General features: G+C 34.8%; 1 protein-coding gene across 9 annotated transcripts in view; it reads left to right on the top strand.

Moving 5' to 3' along the window:
* NAV3 (neuron navigator 3) overlaps positions 1-19,109 on the top strand; it is a 399,897-nt gene that overhangs the window by 237,832 nt on the left and 142,956 nt on the right. For all 9 annotated transcript variants that reach the window (XM_027655698.1, XM_027655672.1, XM_027655690.1 and 6 more), the window contains 2 exons: positions 2,218-2,290; positions 5,942-6,119. In XM_027655698.1, coding sequence (XP_027511499.1) covers positions 2,218-2,290; positions 5,942-6,119 — 251 coding nt within the window. The remainder of the gene's footprint in view (positions 1-2,217; positions 2,291-5,941; positions 6,120-19,109) is intronic.

The raw sequence follows: 19,109 nt of genomic DNA, 5'->3' as shown, positions 1-19,109 counted from the left end.
GGAGGTCAGGGCTGAGCCAGCTCAGCTCCCTTGTTGCTGCCACCAAGAGTGACACCATCTGCCTGTCCCTCCTTCCCACCTCCCCTTTACTCTCCCAAACCATGCCTTACTCATGCTGGGACACACCTTCCCCTCTGCTGACTCCTGTGCTTATCTGATTGCATAGCAAACTGGAGTGACTGAAATACATTTGCCTTTTTGTTGGGCAAGTTTTCTGCATGGAGCTCCTGGTGTGCTCAGAGAAGCGCTGAAACCCAGCAAAGGCGACAGCAGCAGGGCCCCACACCTGGGAGGAAGAAGAGGTGAGGAAGAAGCAGATCTTCCTATTTTAGCTGCAGTCAAGTTGCAACTGATTTAGCTGTGTCACGACTCTATATCTTAACAAAATGACCTAGTTAATGTGTTTTTTTTCATGCTGTAAAACTACACAAACATTTAAGACAGTGACAGAGTTAATGCCTGGGTTTCTGCAATTGCTGTGTTGGGCCAGACCTGGAGTAATCCCATTGATTTTAGGATGGTTATTCCACATTCACAGCTGTGAAAATTGGCGACACCTGCCAAACTGGTTTATAAGAACTTTATGGTAAACCCCAATTTTTTAGCGACTTTCATCAGTTTAGCTGCAGATTTTGGACTTTTTTTTCCTTGTAATTGATTAAGGAAAGAGATTATTTATCATTCCCTGTAAATATTAACATGTCCTTGAATTCAACATTTGAAAAGACTTTTTAAAAGATGTGTTTACTAATGTTTTGACATTTATTGTCCTTAAAAAGCATATCTAAAAGTTTTGCAGGTATTTATAAATCTATATATACTACTTGTGGATCAAAACAGTCTGTGAACTCTTAATATATATTTCTAGGGTCAGTAGTAAAACTAATATTTATATCCTTTCAGCTACTACCATTTTCTGCGAGTAATGTCAGAGCTGCAATCATAGAAATATGACAGTAGTCCTGGGTGAGAAAAGATACTGCCAAGGATTAAGTAACTTTCATTCAAGGAATGAATTTACCCCTTTGTTTTGATGGTTGAAAATTGTCTATATGAGGCATTGTAAAATATACAAACATTCAAATAAAATTACCTGTATGGATTGAGCTACTGCAGGCTTATATTTTTAGTGTTGAATATTCCTTTCTTTATTTTTAATGTTCTCCAATGCAAATATATATTTAAAATATATTCTTAAAATTTTATTTTTGTGATCCTAATTGCCTTGAAAAAATCCATCAACCTTAAAAATGTATGTTATAATCAAATCTGTTGAAACCACTTGACATAGAACCTTTCTATACATACTTTTTCTGTTTTCGTATCAACATATTTATAGACAAAAGTTGTTAAAAGGTTTTACATTTATAGCTGAGTATTTGCTTTATAGATCAAATGAAGCAAATACTTCATTTGGAGGAAGTATTGGGGAAGGACTGTGGTAATCAGCTGAGAATGCTGACTTGAGAATCTTTTGGAATATTGTCTTCCTCATCTGTTAGAAATAGACATATGAAAGCAGTCAAATTAATTCCCTGATTACTCATTTTAGAGGCAGAAGTTTCATTTTTTTATTGATCTACATTTTCATATCTAAAATTCTCTGTGGTAACTGTAGATTTCTTCTAAATCACCAACAGAAGTCAGCACCATATTCTTTACTAAGCAAGAACTCTTCCGAGGAGCATAAACATTAAATAAATTAAAATTATTTAGCATAAATTTGAAGGAAAAAATTTGGAGAATCAACCACTAATGTGACATCATTTTCACAGAATCCTACATCATCCCAAGAAAGTACCTTTGCTAACACATTTGTTAGAGTTTTTTTGCTTATATTTTTTAGTAAACTCAGTTGCTCCCATCTCCAGACGTATACTCAGTGTCTAATTCTCTATGCATGCTTTTATCACTGCTTGTTTTTAGTGTATAAAATCCAGTTTTATGTTAACTAGGTGGGTTGCTGAGTTGCCAACATGCCATTCTGGATTGGGCATTTGTGAATTGTTTTTAAGCACCAAAGCAGACAATGAAAGCTTTATATCAGTTCCCCAATTAGCAGTAATCATTCTTGCTAAACTTTGGTAAAGAGCTGTAGTATGCAATGAATGTAAAGTATTCATTCTTTGGCAGTTTCTTTTTTTTTTTTCCTCTCCCTACATTTCTACATTTTGTAAAATAGTTTTATGCTGCTTGTTATTTCTATTCATATTACAGATTGAGAATGTTGATGTCTGCCTTAGCTTTCTGGCAGCCAGAGGCGTTAATGTCCAAGGTCTTTCTGCAGAAGGTAAGAGAAACAAATCATCAGAACAAATAATAGTATTTTCTTCTGAAAGCTAAATTTCTTAACACAAATTATTTGCAACCAATCTCCAGCTGTCTTGAACAGCATGCAAATTTAGATTAGTGATAGCAAGTGAGAGAGTTTCATTTTAATTTTCCCTTGAAATTGAACCAAGAAATTCAATGTTTATGAAGCTTGAGACGGTGTTTTAAATGATATTTTTTCAATAGTATTAATCTTTTCATGTTACCTCCATAATATTAGATAGGCACAGAGTTTCCCAAGCATACATTTTAACTTGTTCATATATATGATTCGAAACAGCAAACAAGGATATGAGAATCTTGCTCAGTTAAGTAAAATCAGGGAAGTCTATTTGTTTTAGCAAATTTATTATTACTAGTAATGCTGTCAGGATGTGTCTGAAAATTATAGTATTCCTTTGATGTGATCTGTTAAGAGTGAATGATCTTACTGCTTCTGTTATTCTGCTGTATTAGTCACCTCTAGTGATTGCCTAATATGGTTACAAATAAATTCATAAATGTAATAAATCAAAACCATTACAAATATCAGTTGTGTTAATTATTATGTAATATTTGCCTTGCTAATGTAAGACGCAGGTGAATATTTTTCTTGTAAATTAACATGTAAGTAAGTCTTTGTCCTGTAACAAATTAAGCAGTTCTGCAAGGTGCTATGCACCTTCAAAGTCCCTATGACCTCTGTGGCAGCTGAAGGTAACAGACTAATGAGATGCAACCCTGTATTTTTATTTTGCTTGTAGCCCAAATAAAAGCTGAAAGGAAAAAAAAAATCCCAGAGCTGTTAATTTCATTGTAATTCTAGAAGACTCATGGAGAAAAAATCTGGAATGCTAACCACTGTTTGATTTTTTAAATTAAACCAGAATTATTTTTCACCATCTGTACCTTTCTAGGACTTTAAAAGTGTAACACAACTATGATATGTACTATCTATTCACTTTGACTGTCAACTTATGGAAAGCTCCTTAAGTGATTCAAGAGAACCTTTGTACATACTGTAGATATCTTGACACAAGAGAATACCGAAAGTTTGCATATTGTCATTCACCTCAAAGCTGTTTAGAAACTGAATTTTCTAGTGCAGCCTATATTTGCTTGCATATAAAATACCAATCAAATGTGAATAGCATGAATTTATTTAACGAGGATGCTCTTCATTGGTTATACCATGACATGGTGCATGACACTTATTTTTTGTACTTTGGTAGATCAAAATCTGTGTGCATTCTGTAATACGTGCCTTTAATCATGCCTTTGTTTTGCTTTTGAAAATAATTTTAATAGGATGTAAGCTTCAACTGTGTAGCTTTAAGATCATATACTACTGAAAGCAATACTACTACTTGGGGTTAAATGCAAGGACTAAGATTTAAAACGCTCATTATTATTCAAAACCAAATTTTATTACTGAGTTCTGAAGTAAGTTTAAAGTAATTTTGCTGTTATGAAGTTGGTAATGAATCTGGTGTAAATCCACTAATATCTTTGTATTACTTTGTATTACTTCAAAGTACTTCAAAAGTGTGATTCCATTAAATATATGATTTTTAGTATGTATAATCATGATTATTATAATTTCTTTTGGGGAGAAGAAAATGAGTTTTGTAAATAGTTTGGTAAACATGTTGTGTTAGCACTGGACCAGAAAGAATCTTGAACAATAAACTATTAGCTTAGGAAGCTAATTTGGACACTTGAATGAAAAGGTCTAGAATAAAAGTAATTTTCAAATCTTGACTGCAGAATTTCTGCTTGAGAACTCAATTGATAAATAATAAGCCAGTTGCCACAAAGAAAAACACTCCCCTCCTCTTCCCTGCATGTGTTTAATACACATTAGCAGTTTCTGGATTTTTTGTTTGCAAGAAATCTTCTAACTTTAACTCGTTTAAAAGTAGGAAAGCAAAAAAGTTCAAAACATAACTTCCTTCTTTAGAAATAGTACAATATGTAGTTTAACACAAAGAAGTGCAAAATTTTAATATAAAAATGATGAGTGGGATGTAACAAACAAAGAATTCTTTTTCTGAACATTAAGTGATGCAAAATGATAAGAACAAATAAACTTGTGTCATGTACTGAAAATCTTCTAGAAACAGAGCAGCTTAAAATGGATAGTTATTTGTTTTTGTTGGGGTAATTTCAGGGTAGTTTTAAATATAAGTTTTCTGTATTTCTTGATAATGATCTTTCCTGAAACAAACATGAATGCAAAAGTAACAGTTGCCTAAAAGGTCTAGTAGCTCTGAGAAAGTTCTGTGTATCTCTGATGATCTCACTGGGAAACAAAGATCCTGCAGCATCTTCACAGGGAAGATGAGAAAGCATGAATGCTCAGAAAAAAAAAATTCCATTTTGAAAACTATATTTCAGTGCCCAGGATGGTGTCTGCTTTTGAAGAGCGAGTTGTGGCCATCAGGGCTCCAGTGTTTGCTGGCCTGTTAGTGTATGTACTAACATTCCACCTAATCCTATTGAAAGAAAATTAGTATGGTTTACAAGACATGAATATAACAGTAATTGTTTATAAATTTCACTTGAAAATTTACCTAAGAAAGCTGTGTAGGACTCACAGCTCAGAATTTAGACTTGTAGGGAATGCAGAAAGATTGCAGTGTTGCATGTTAGGTTACAAGTCTATGGGTCTAATGAAAACCTTTCACAAGAAGGTCAGTGCCAAAAAAAACTAACAATGAGGTTATGAACAGACCTACATGCTGCAGATAATTTCATTAAAGTCTCCTGAGGCTTCTTTTTTGACACAGAGATCACAGATGAGCAAAGAATAGCATTATCCTTTTAAAATCTTCATCTCAGGCTGGGGAAAGGTTAAGAAAGGAATGGAAGACATAGGAACTTTACTGTGGAACACCAGAATTTTGTTCAGGTAGCTGTGTTAGCCTCATGTGAAAGCTGTAGTTTTGAAATAGCATTATAACAGAGAAAACTATAAAATCACGTCATTTGAAAGTTCAAAGATGTTATCATGAGCATTACAGTCACCTTTTTTAAAAACAATTTTCCATTAATTTTCTTCCCTCATGTTCCTTGAATATTTGTATGAATGGATATGTGTTCACCTCTAAGACTGTTACATCATTCTTTTTGATTTTTCTAGAACCCACTGTTTATTACCGATGTGCACAGAATTTGCCCAAAACTCAAGAAGACTAATTTAAAGCCATAGGGTTGAAGGGATGTGTACCTAGGGCCAGAAAGAATTCAGATTTTTCTGAATTAGCTTCTGCTTACTTAGAATATTTGTACTTTATTGAGCAGAAGTATTAATTTCAAATTATGTATGTTATTTAAGGTTTGATGGAGTTTTGTTTATGGCCATATAAATGACTCGGCATGAGGGCATTATAGAGATATGTTTTTTGCAACAATGGCACATAAATAAAGAAAAAATTATAATAAAAAGTAAAGTATTAGTGATACCTAAAATGTCCCTGATATTAGTGATAAATGAAGAGGTATAAGACATAAACATGTATAGCTATAGGTATTTACAGAGATATTTTACTGTAAGACTGTGGAAAAATGAAGTCTAAAACCAAAGTGTTTTCACTTCTTGTTCTCTTTCTTTTTTTTTTTTTTTTAATAGAAATACGGAATGGAAATTTGAAAGCCATTTTAGGGCTGTTTTTCAGTTTGTCTCGGTACAAACAGCAGCAACATCATCAGCAACAGTACTACCAGTCTTTGGTGGAGCTACAACAGCAAGTCCCTTCAACTTCACCTGAAATCAGCCAGTCCAAAACACACCAAGATATGCAGTCAAGGTAGGTTAAAAAGTTAGTTTTCTCAGGGGTGAAAGCGTTTTGTTCAAAAAAGACAAAATTTCTTGGGAAAAAAAAAAAACAGGCCACTTTAAGACTTAAAAGCTTGGAATTTTCTTTTCTTTTTTTGGTACTATGCCTGCATTTCTTGGGGGTAAAGCTAGACTGAGAGCAGAGAACATTCCCAATTAAATTTATTTCCAATTTTAATTAATTGTAGAGCTTTCTCTTACCTTACTATTGATTCTAGTACCACTGCACAATAAGAGACAGCTAGCACACCATGTGGTTAGTATACTGGTTATTTTCATGTTTTCTTCCCATACCCAGTTCCACATCTAAAGGAACAGTTTCAAATAATTATCAAAATACATGGGGAAAAGGCAAAATTATTACTTTCATTTGTTATAAACTCTTTTTATCCCTACACATTCTGTTTTTTTGAGCACCTAATTTTATTTGATTTTTTATTTTGAAAGGGAAAAGAAATAGCCTTAATCTAGTTGTTTCTTTTAAGTGGTCAGTTTTATATTTAGTTTTAGGAAACCAAAGCACTCAGCAGAATCTTTAATTGCTGAATTACTTTTCTTTGAGACTGCAGCTGAAAACATATTTTGCAAATGTAGTTGCTTACAGGCCAGGACAAAAGAATCCATTTGAAACACAAATATCTATTTAAATGGAAACAGTATTAACAATGTATATTTAATGGGGAAGTTTAAAAAAAGCTATTCACATCTGGTGCCATGAAAACTGTAGTTCTTAATGAAGACTTTGATCTTGTTGGGTTTAGTACTTGTTTGATTTTTCATATCTTAGTTTAAAATGTTTTTGCTGACTTACTGAACAGCTGTATGTCTAGAATTTGATAAGTCAATGATCTAGGATGGATTAAAAGTATCAGACTAAGATAGTGAGGTTCTAGTTCTTTAGTCCATTCATACCTAAATTACACTTTCGTGTTTATGATAAACATATTTCTTTAAATGACAAAAACTTTTAACACCTCAGCCTGATAGAAATGTTGGTCTTCAAACTAGGAATGTTTTAAAAATATGTTTTGTAGGAAAATGTTGCTGATAGCATTTTAATTATCTCCTTTGATACAAAAATTAAGATACATTTATATTTGCCTTGGGCATTACAAAGTGAAATGCTTTTATTTTCTCTGCTACTGAAAATTAATGTCTTTGGATGCTTTCTCTGTGAAGTTTAGTATTAGAGTGTAACCTAGGGAATTATGGTATTGTCCTAGAAGAGTCTGACTGCTCTCAACATTTTCAAAAATTGAACTTCTATTTTCTGAAGGATATCTAATACTGCATAAGAAGCAAAAATGTCTTGTTATTCAGAAATTAATCAGCTTTAATCGGTGGAATTAAGAGATTAGCCAGCTTCCTGTAAATATCTTTGTTTACTGGATTTTATTTATAATTTAGTAAAAGAATGGAAGCATTTTCTGCTTTTCCCATGGTGAATTTTTTAATAATAAATAGTTACAATATTCCTTTATACATCACTACTATTACAAGGGTTTTTCTAAAAAAGCCTGGATAAAGCAGGTGTTATACTATTTGGATGACATGGGTTGCATGTGGTATGCAAAGAGTTTATGAATCTTTTATTAAGTTTTCTTTTCATCATAATTCTCCAAGATCTTGTGGTTCTTCAGCACCTTTTTCTCCTATTTTTCTGTTTAAACATGCTCCCTTAAGAGGAGAGGCAGTCATTCCATGTTCAGAACCCCAGCATTTTTGCTTTCGTAGAGTGACATCTAAGGCTGGTTAACAAAATTTCTACTTCCATCAGTGTGCTTTAGACCTTCCCCTTTCATCTAGGAGTTTAAAATAATTTAATTCTTTGATTAAATTTCTATTCATAACTATGTTTCAGTTGTAAAATATTTCTATGTAAAAAATTATTAGACCAAGATTTCTTATTTTCAATCTGAAAACTGAAAGCAAGAATTTTTCTGTTTGCTTTCATATATACAAAAGTTAAATGCTTGTCACCACAAACTTCTGTATTGCCTGAGAGAGTATAATTTCTCAGTAAAGTCTTTACGGATAACAAAAGGTCCCTACTACTAAAAGTTTTCTCCAATATGAAAGGTTTCTATCTTCTGCTACAGTTACATCTAGTATTCTGAGCTGCTAGCAAAACAAAGAGCCCCAGAACTTAGAAGCAAACAGAAATATAATTTTTTAAAATATTTTTTCATTTTTAAGTGATAGAAGGAAATAAGCATAAAATAATATATCCCTTTCTAAAAAAAATAACTACATGTGAAAACAAGTCTTCCACAAATAGATGGGCATATATAATTGTACATTGATATGAACTCTCTGTGGTGGACTTAGCAACCTTTTCTTTCATAGCAGTATTTCATTTAATTAATTCTTTTTTCCCAAAAAAACAAATAGCTTGAAAAATAATTAAAAAAAAAATCTCCCAAACACCCCTTTAGTTTTAAGTTGCTACTGAGTGAATAAAAGCTTCTGCTTAGAAAGAAGCCAAAATATGAAATTAAAATAGAAAAGATTACTTTGAAGTGATTCATCTTGCCTCTTACCTGCCTTTTGCTACTTGAAATGTGGACAGGCAGCTTACATGACTCCCCAGACTGATTTCTATGATTGCTTTTGTGTCAGCTGTGTCTCAGCATTACTTACAGAAGGAACCAACATGACTGAGTTGGCAGGAGCTCATGATTTAGAAGGTCCTAAGGAACTGATATGACTACTGCATGGGACTCCTGAGACCTTCAGATATTTTTGACAAAAAGTAGTTTCATACAGGCACTGAAACCTTCCTATTTTATTGAATGGAGAATTTTGAGAAGTGATAAAATCTGAAGTGTATAATAATGTACATTATTCGCACTTTGCATATGAAATTATTAACTCAATAGATGATCTATCTGTTATCAAAAATAGAGTAATTTTACTTTTTTAAAAAAGTAGTGATGATAAAACTAACTATTTTATCATTTCATAGTAGATGTTAATCTTTAAGGCAATTTATTATTACACAATTATGTGCAGGTATGCTTTTCTTATTAGTCTGTTGGAGTTCTGAATATGTTTTTCAAAATTCTGAATACTTTTCATTTTCTAACATATCTAGCATAACTGTGGAAAGGTTTGGCATGTAGAAGCCTTAAGGCAGAAAATTACTTACAGTGTATATTTTGGAAAAAATATTTGGCAAATGCACATAACAGAGAGTATTTTCCATTAACTTGGGCTGTGGCCTTTTATTACCTACAAATAGCCTCAGGTTTTTGAAAGAAACAAGAAAAATTATCCTATTATTATGGCAGAAGCCAGATAATGAATATAGCTGTTAACATCTGAGTGGCACATTCATCTTTATTCAGTAGTGGCAAAATGCTTCAAATCTGATTTGAGTAAATTTTTGAGGGTATTGGAAAATTATATTCTTATATATATAGGTATTTTATTCTACTAGAAGACTCACGTATTTCTACTGTGTTATACACCTGAGGAATAAAGCTGTCTTTTTGAGTCACTGTGTACATTTAAGTGCATTTGATATCCATGTGTTTGTATGTGTGCAAACATGTAAGCAAAAGCAAAACGTATACTCTGAAAATGGTGAATGCTTTTTTTAGACTTCATACATTTTTTGAATGTTCAATAATCAATCACATTTTATGTTGTAATTTAAGCCTTGGAAACTATGTCTTGGAAACTATTTTAGGTTAGAATATTCTATCAGAAAAGTTATCTTTGTTGCTTCCAGAAACGTATCGTAAGCATATTGCTTAATTTCAACTTGATTTCCTAGGAGGTAAAAAGACATTTTATTTTCTTTATTAAACAAGTATGTTTAATAAATGCTGTCCGCTTTTTCTGAGAGAAATACAGATTATACATGGAAGAGAGAAATACCTCTGAGAAGTCACACAGAAGGTGGTCAGAATACAGAGGTTGGTAGCATTCAGGCCCTGAAGAAAACCAAGGAAGTTTTGTCTCTGTATGTACAGGGCTAGTGTCTCACCCTCCTAATTTAAAAGATTGCTCCTGGTGATGATGATGATGAAGATCATGGTGCTGTCGTCCTCATTTCCAGGTTATGATTTCCTTAGTAATGATCAATGTTTGTGACCATTACTGGGTCTGAACCTGTTTCACATGCCACTGAAGACAACCTACTTTGGTATCAACCTCATTCAGACAGTGTTTGAGCCCTTTATCAACAAGAACTGAAACAAGCACGAAATTATATTAAGACTCTACAGTTTTCATAGACAGGTTGTTTTAGTATGGTAAATAGAGGCCCCAGGGGAAGGTTATAATCAGAATATCACAAGACTGACAGGATTAGGTTTGTGCAAAAATGGAGAATTTAGGAGACTAATTCAGGAGGCTAGTTGTCCTTGGATGACTAGGAGACAACACAGGTCAGGAATATAATTAAACCGATTTCTAGAGGAGCCTCTCTCCCCTTAGTGCAAAGTTTGCGTAGGAGGATAATGAATCTTTTATGGCAGGCTCCTAACAAAGTTATGCAAAACTGGTCAGTGTGGCAATACTCTAATGTTCCTATTCCCATGTAATCTGTCTGTGACCAGTATCAGAATTGTGAAAATTGTGCACACAGGAGGAGAGCAAGATTCTGCTTGTGAAAGAGTATCATTGGCCTACCCAATCCTAGGGCCAATAGCAACATTTCAAATTAAATGTAAAAAGAATGTAGCAAGTTTATTCATGCTAAGTGAAATTTCGTGCAAAGAGTATTCTTTATTTATGGAGGATTATAGTTTTGTACCACTAAGTATAAAAACTCAGAAATTACTAGACTATTAGTGGAAAAATCTGCAGTAAATTAATGGTAACCGAAGAGAGAGAATGGTTTTCGATGTGATTTCTGATTTCTTTTTTTTCCTATATTCTTGTATGACTAATTGTGGGAATTGAATACTTCAACATCTGAAGTTGGCACTTCACTCTTTCCTTCTGACTTTATTGCAGCTCTGAGATTTATTTAAAAAAATACAATGCTGGTGGCCTTATTTATGTCTGTCAGTACAGATAGATGACAACAATGCTTACATTATATTTTTATGCTTTGCTTTGCTAGTGGATTCCATTATCACAGCAGTGCATCTAAACTTTCTGCAGTGATGATCTTTCAACCACCCAGATACGAAGAGAAAGCACATGTGGATGAAAGAAGTTCTGTCTTACTTATGGATTAGGCAGTGACTGGTTTCAGTAAGCTGTCAGAAAAATTCACTGAGACGGACAAACTATTTTATCATGTACAGGAATGATTGAGCACAGCTTGAGGTCCAGATGGATTTTGTTAAATTTGTTATATTGAAAGAGCACCCTGGTTTTCCTAGGAACATAAACAAAGTTGGTAGCTGATTTCTACCGCAGTTGCACATATAACTGCTGCAAGGAACCAGGTTTCATGTTTCCTGCTGCTCAGAAGTTCTAGAAAAAAAAATTAAGCATATTGGACACACAGCTTGTGCTGTGTGAAATACAGTAATGCAAATGTAATGGTTATGATTATGAATTGAAATAGATCCGTGTCAGAATACTGCCAATCCATATAGCAATCTTGGTTATGTCACTCTCAGTTTAGAAAAAGGCCTTCGTTTCAGTATTCTTGAGGTTTAAAATATTATTGCAGCTGTCTACACCAAGTGCATTGCACTAACATAGACTAAAAACCAAAAGGCGTACATATTTGTGTGTCTTTCTTGGTTTTAATGGATAGGAAGGTGATGTAACAAGTCTCTTCACTGTCCTTAGCTCTTGCCATTGCTAGTCACTTGGTTTTGGTGAAGGGAAACAGATAGATAGTTCCTGCTCTTCCCACTACAGAATCATTATCTAATGACTGAAAAGGAAAAAAATTAGGAAAATATATATTTCTTCTTTCTGTTCTCTGTTTTCTAGTAAGGGTCTAAGCAAAGAAAGAGCTATTAGTCTAATCTGATGTATTTTTATGTGTCAATGCAGAATGAATTGCTTAATGTGATTGTACCAGCATCTGCAGCAAGCTGACCTTCAAATGGTCTTTAGGGCTTTAGTTTTACTTAAACTGAGATATCTTTTTACCTTGAAAATCAGCTTTAGCCCTGTTTCATTCTACTCCTCAAAGATGCCATCATTACAGTCCTCAAGGTTCCCAATGGTAGGAACCTCAGAAAGGAAGTTCTTTCATCATGTTTGTCCTGAAGTCCAAGCAACTAAAGAATATAATGTCTCTGAGTACCAATTAAATCAGTTATCTGTGTACCTGAGCAAATAGATTAATAATGATGAATTGCATAAATCAGAGAAGAGATCTGATCCTCTGATAAGCACTCTATAGTTCATTAGTAAAAGGTACCCATTTTGCACTGCCAGTCATTTACATCACATAGCTATGACATTAATTTACACATTTGGTATTACTGCCACAACATGCTGTGAGTTACTGCAGTTTCAGGAATCTTCTAGGCTATGGCTATGATATATTGACACAACATAGTAAAAATATACCTTCATAGCCTCCCACATATTAATATTACTGCCAGTTTTATTAGCATTTTCCTGCTAAATTTCACCTTAATGGCTGTGTTTTGAAAGAGCATGCAAAAATGCACTGTTGGAAGTTTCATAATACACACTTCTGTTCCACTTGAGAGACTTATACATTACCATGCACAAAAGGGTTACTTTTTGATGGTGGCAAATGACCAACCTTTCTAATAACCTTCATACAGAAAAGACATAACAATGCAATAGTAAGAATGTATTGCTGACATACTGCTTCCCTGTAGCCCATCCTCTCTAAGAACATATCTAATAACATTTCTTGAGCTTAAAATAAGGGATGAAAAGGGTATTTCAAAGTGACGTTCAGGTTCTAAAACACATAGGTTTATTCTATAGTTATAATATCTTATTCTAGCACACTATAGCATGCCTACAATAAAAATATATAAATAGAAAATAAAAGCATGTAAACCAGAAAGCATTTTTAGCCTGTCAGTAACACTGCATATTTTTTTAAGCTTTTCATCTCCTGTTTGACCACTTCACTACCAATCTTTCACAAACTGCTTGTATTTTTTACCTTCTTACATACTTCTGTGGGCTGGATCCTTAAAATTTGTCCTTCACTGTTTGGTACCTCCCATTGTGCATTATTACAGTTCTTTCTCTTTGCAAAGTACCTGATGTTTGTCTGAACATTTTCTATAGGAACCTGTGACATTTAGTTACATTGATTTCTACTGTTTATAAATTACCTGTGCCATCTGCTCAAGAACAATATTTTTTTCTGTGCCTCTTGTTCTGTTTGCATTTCAAAACACAACTCTCATCTTATTGTCTGTTCTTACAGTTTTCAAAAGAGTATTTTTAATCCATTTAGTGGCAATTCTCATTTTGTACATTTCAGATATTCTTGTTGTCTACCATGTGTCACCCTTGCCACTCATTACTTTTTATATGTCAGTTTTGATGCACTTCAGCCATAATTTTCACTATTGCTAAGCCAGATCATGTAGAAATTAATGGGAAGTGTTTTATTCATCCTTGTAGCACTTGAATCCAACCTTTTATATATTTTATTTTGAAGGAATAGAAACTTTATAATGGAGTTATTTTTTCCTTCAGACATTCTTTGTTGCTCTACCCTTACGCTCCATTGAGATTCATCAATTCTTATCATTCTCTGAAATCTGATGCAAATGTCCATGCACTTATTCCTTTCCCAGACCTGCCACCTATTTAATTCTGATGTCTTCTGAACATCTGAGCTTGCCCATAGCTATTTGTGTATGGCGACTTAAATTTAAATACGCATAAAGTGCAATGGCAGGTATATTGAATTATTACAGTCTTCACTCTTTCTTTTGCCATATGATTAATTTTTTACCTAATCTGAAGTAAAAAGTTCTGTCTTTGTTCTATTTATTCCTTAATAGATTCCTTGATACCACTGTGTGGCTCAGTCTTTTTCTTACTGCTTTCTTACATTCATTCAAGGCATAATTTTATATTTGTACTGTTACTTTTTTTGCTTCTGTCAGTCTTTTTTGTCAACTATTATCTCTTAATATTTTCACAGACTGTGCAACAAATTTGATACTCTACATATTGTTGTTTTGCAGGTGTCAGTTAATGAAATAACATTCCATAGAGCAGCTGCTGTGGAAGAGATGATTTTCTCTCTTCATTTACCGAAAAAAACCCCCCCAAACTAAAAATCCGTACACTTCCAAAGAAACACAGGCAGTGCTGTTTATGACAATTACTGCCCGTGGAAAATGAATTAAAACAGAAGTGGGGGGAAAAAAAAGAGATTTTTTATATTTGAAATTCACCACACAAGAATATATTTGTGTTTTGAAAATGCTTATGGGAACACAGCTAAAATGTTGGTAGAATCTCTTGTATTTTCTTTATATTGCAAAGCTCTTTACTATTTTAGAATGAATGGGGAGACCAAACAAAATGCTTATAAATGTGTTTTAATACAGTCAATAGAAAAAGACTTAACTATGTGATAATTGTTTGACTGATGCAGGTTTACAGCAATCCCAGCCATACTTTAGGATGTGTTAGGAATGTGGATTTTCTGGAAATCTTTGCAAAGATTCAAGAGGCAATTCAAGTAGATTTGAAGTAGTATCATCATCAGGGTTTCTGGCACATCCTTTTTCATTCCCTCTATGAGAAAACTTTATTACAGACTTACTCTATCAAATTGTAAAACAGAATGGTGGCATATGATTCTGTGCAAATCCTCTGATATAATTTTGTTCTAGTGCAAGATCATAAATGGTATGGAGATAAGGTCATAAAAGGGTGCAACTGGTCCCTAAGGGCCTAGTCCTAGTCCTGGCAGCATGTTGTTATCCACTTGTCCAAGTCGTTCAGAGAAAAATAGTGGGTTTTAAAAGATTGCGCTTTAGGTGTACTACAGGTCAGGTTAAGCACAGAAGCTAACTAGCACAGTGTCCTAAACCATGATACACAGTTATTGCTTGATATCCATTTCGTTTCTTTATTGTCATAGTTCATATACCCTTTCATTAAATAACGCAAAATACCTGTAAGTACAAATATTGGGACCCGGATGGGAAAGCTATGGTCACTGTGGCAGAAGATTCATTCTTATTACAAGTCTCTGTATTCTTCAAGAACATAAATATTGATGCAAAACTGGTTTATCTGCATTTTGGTTTATGAGTTCTGAACAATAGAAAAACATTGAAAATATGATTTTGCTTGTACCTCCAAGCATGAATCTGTTGAAGACAGACTTCTTGTGTAAGATACCAGAAGTTCAAAGAGTACAAAGGAGAAATGTCCAACTAATTTAGAACAGATCACAGGGTATAAACTAGAACTGCCTGAACCACAAATATTTCCTCTTGTAAATGAGAAAATAAATGTGTATTTATGTGTTAGATATATACAGATAGTTTACATCTATAAAATATAGGCATGTCTATAAAATACACATTCATATATAACATTTATATATAAATAAATAACATTTATAAATAAATAAATATGTATAGATATATGTAGATATAAATATACATATGCATAGATATAGCCATATATTAATTCACCAAGACAGGGCTAAAAGGGAAAAGAAATGTCTGGAAAATATTGTTTGTGTGAAAAAAATCAAGTTTTTTGGTTTTTTCCTTAGAGTTCTTTGCCTGTCCATTTGAGGAATCAGGGATCTTTTACCTGTCCAAACTGTTTTCTATGGTGAGGAGCCTGGAAACTTTTGTTTTCTGCGGCATCTCTCCAGGCACACTTGGGATTTGGAGTTAGGTATACCTTAGAATATTATCTCTTGTTCTTTTTGCCAGGCAGGATGATGAGCAGCCAAGGAGCTTATTTGAAAAAAAAAAATTAAAATAACAAGTTTTTTTTAATTGAGACCTTCCAGGGAAATTTTTACATTGACAATGCATTCTTTTTAAACTAGTCTTTATCAGAGAATTTTTCTAATAAAAAGTCTTGAACAATTCTGGAGTGCAGTCACGCTAGTGATATAAATGCACTTTATAAGATCAAGAGCATATTAAAATTCAAGTATGCCAGTAATGAAGAAAAATTTTGATGATATACTACAAACCCTTATGTCTTTTTCTAATTTTAACGCTTCACATACGTGACATTTTAGAACCACCAAGTGACTCTTAACATTATAGAAAAATGACAGTGTGATGTAACATGATCCTTTTGATCCTTTGGAAGACTTAATAAAAAGTAGATGATATTCAGGGTGAAAATGCATGGGTTACTTTTTGAAGAAGGAGGTTAAAATATTTTCAGCTTGATTTGTGCTCCATTCAGGTTTATAGAAGCTCTGTCCTTCAGCTTTTTGTACTTTACACCCACTTTCAAAGACCTACTTCTTTTCTGATATATTGTATAGCAACAAGATAGCCTTTCTGGCAGTTTAGTCCAGTGTCAAACAGTCGCTTGTCTTCCCTTTTCATAGAATTGTAAAATCATTTAGGCTGGAAAAGACATCTGAGATCATCAACTCCAGCCACTAACCCAGCACTGTCAAGTCCACCACTAAACCATATCCCCAGGTGCCACATCTATAAGTCTTTTCAACACCTCCAGTGACTCAACCACTTACCTGGGCAGCCTATTCTGGGCAGCTTGACAACCCTTTCCATGATGGAATTTTTCCTAGTATCCAATCTAAACCTCCCCTGGCACAACCTGAGCCCATTTCCTCTTGTCCAATCACTTGTTACCTGGGCGAAGAGACCAACTCCGAGCTGGCTACAACCTCCTTTCAGGTAGCTGTAGAGAGCAATAAGGTCCTCCTGAACCTTCAGGCTAAACAACCCCAGCTCCCTCAGCCACTCCTCGTCAGACTTGTGCTCTAGACCCTTCATCAGCTTTACTGTAGTTCTCTGGACACACCCCAGCACCATAATATCTTTCTAGTGGTGAAGGGCCCAAAACTGAGAACAGAACTCAAGGTGCAGCCTCACCAGAGCCAACTACAGAGGGACAATCACTGCTCTGATCCTTCTGGCCACACTCTTTCTGATACAGGCCAGGATGCCATTGGTCTTCTTGGCCATCTGGGCACACTGCTGGCTCATGTTCCAATGCTGTTGACCAGCACCACTAGGTCTTTTCCTCCAGGCCTCTTTCCAGTCACTTTTTTCCAACTCTGTAGTGTTGTATAGTGGTTTTGTGACCCAAGTGCAGGATATGGCACTGTGTCATCCTTTTTCTTATTTGCCAATTTCTGTTGAATATTTCATTGTACTTTCAGTGGGAGGGCATTTAAGATCCTTTAGTATTGTAGCTGATATTGATTTCCTAGTTTCACCTACACCTTTTAGGACCATTTTTTTAACCCTGCCTGCAAATGAATGACCTCCATCAGTTCCCCATCATGATGGAACATGGTGCATAGCTTGCCAGAGAAACTGACTGTGCCACACAGCCTTGTGGCATAACGCAGTCCTTATTTCTGCAACCAGTCAGCACAGTACAGGTGTGGTATTCTCCATCAGCACCTCAAAAACATCACCGTCCTTTCTTCTCAATACTGCCTCAGCTACCTCTGTGCTGAACTGCCTTTCTGGGTGGTCTCAGGATGTTTATTCCATTTTTTCGCAGCATTTAACCAAGGGACCAGCAACAGGAAGTTCCCATTGTCACCATATCATATCATCTGCGTTGACTAGTATTTCCCTGGTTTGTAAGACAAAATATTGATGATTTCCACCTGGAAGCTAGTTTGCAGAGTCCTGATGATTTCAAAGGATTTGGTATCAGCTGTGTATATGCCATCTTACCTGTTTTGAAGAGAATTTACTCTTCTTCCCTATGCATTAGCAGGAAGAGGAGAGCTAAGAATGATACCTGGCCCTGGCACAGATCCAGCATTGTGATTGCCCGCAGCACTGCAGTGCTAGGCAGTAGCTCTGGGACCAGCAGGGTTTCCTGCAGGCTCTGCAGTCAGGTTTGGTCTCCTCTGTAGTTTGTGTGTCCCATTCCTGCAAACGTGCTGTGGCTGTGCTTTGCAGGTGACTGCTGTGACTCCTCTAAGGAGTCAAAGCTGTGACAATGCCACAGAGGACTGCTGGTAGGAGTATTATGGCAGTGGAAAGGGTCCTGGTAGCCAACAGCTGAGAACTAGAGGCTTTCAAAATTCCCCTTTCCAGCCCTCTGACAAATAAATCCTTTCTTGTCCTCAGTGTTGTAGATTTAAACTAGTACTCTCTGGTCTGTAAAGATCCATTTGCTGCTTTATTGCAGACACATTTTTATTATAGGATTGTGTTGACTTGTAAGCAAAACAGGTTTATTTTCCTGACTGACAGATGTTATCCATAAATAGTTGTGTAGTGGTACAGAGGACAGCGGACAAATATTTGTTTATACTAATGTGGCTAGGCTAAAGTCTAGTCTGCAACTGTGTTGCAGTAAACACCTGTAAAAGTGGGGTCAGCAGCTGGGAAACAGATGTCTATGCAAAGCTTCAGTGAGCCCAAAACATCCAGTCCTGACTGAAAAGGAAAACCCAAAGTCATTAGGAACTTGATGCACCTGGTTTATGAGCTGTTAAATTTATCTTTTTCTCTTTCTTTTGTCACATTACTTTGGAAAATAAATGTACTCAGCCACAGTGGAAATCGTGCTTATCAAATCATGCTTTACTGACATTGAGACTTTCATCAATGCCTTTCAAGCCTGTCCAGAAAGTTTGAAAGCAGTCTATAGGCTGATGTTTCATGAATTTGCTAGTGAATGGAGTTCCAAGCAACAGACACAGAGGGAAAGCATTCTAGTAAGCATGTCCAGATAGGTATTTCATGTATTTGTTGCTATTAAAAAGTCTTTGGACTAGCTTATCAACACTGAGATTAAGTTATTTGATCTTTCCAGTTACTTTTGAATGTGTTGTTTGAGGTAGAAAAGCTACAATACACTATGGCACTGCATCCTATTCACTCTG

The sequence above is a fragment of the Corapipo altera genome, unplaced genomic scaffold, assembly GCF_003945725.1.
Source record: "Corapipo altera isolate COAL_440 unplaced genomic scaffold, ASM394572v1 1, whole genome shotgun sequence".
Classification (NCBI taxonomy): domain Eukaryota; kingdom Metazoa; phylum Chordata; class Aves; order Passeriformes; family Pipridae; genus Corapipo; species Corapipo altera.
Note: the sequence above shows the minus strand (reverse complement) of the source record. Positions and strands in the feature narration are given on the sequence as shown.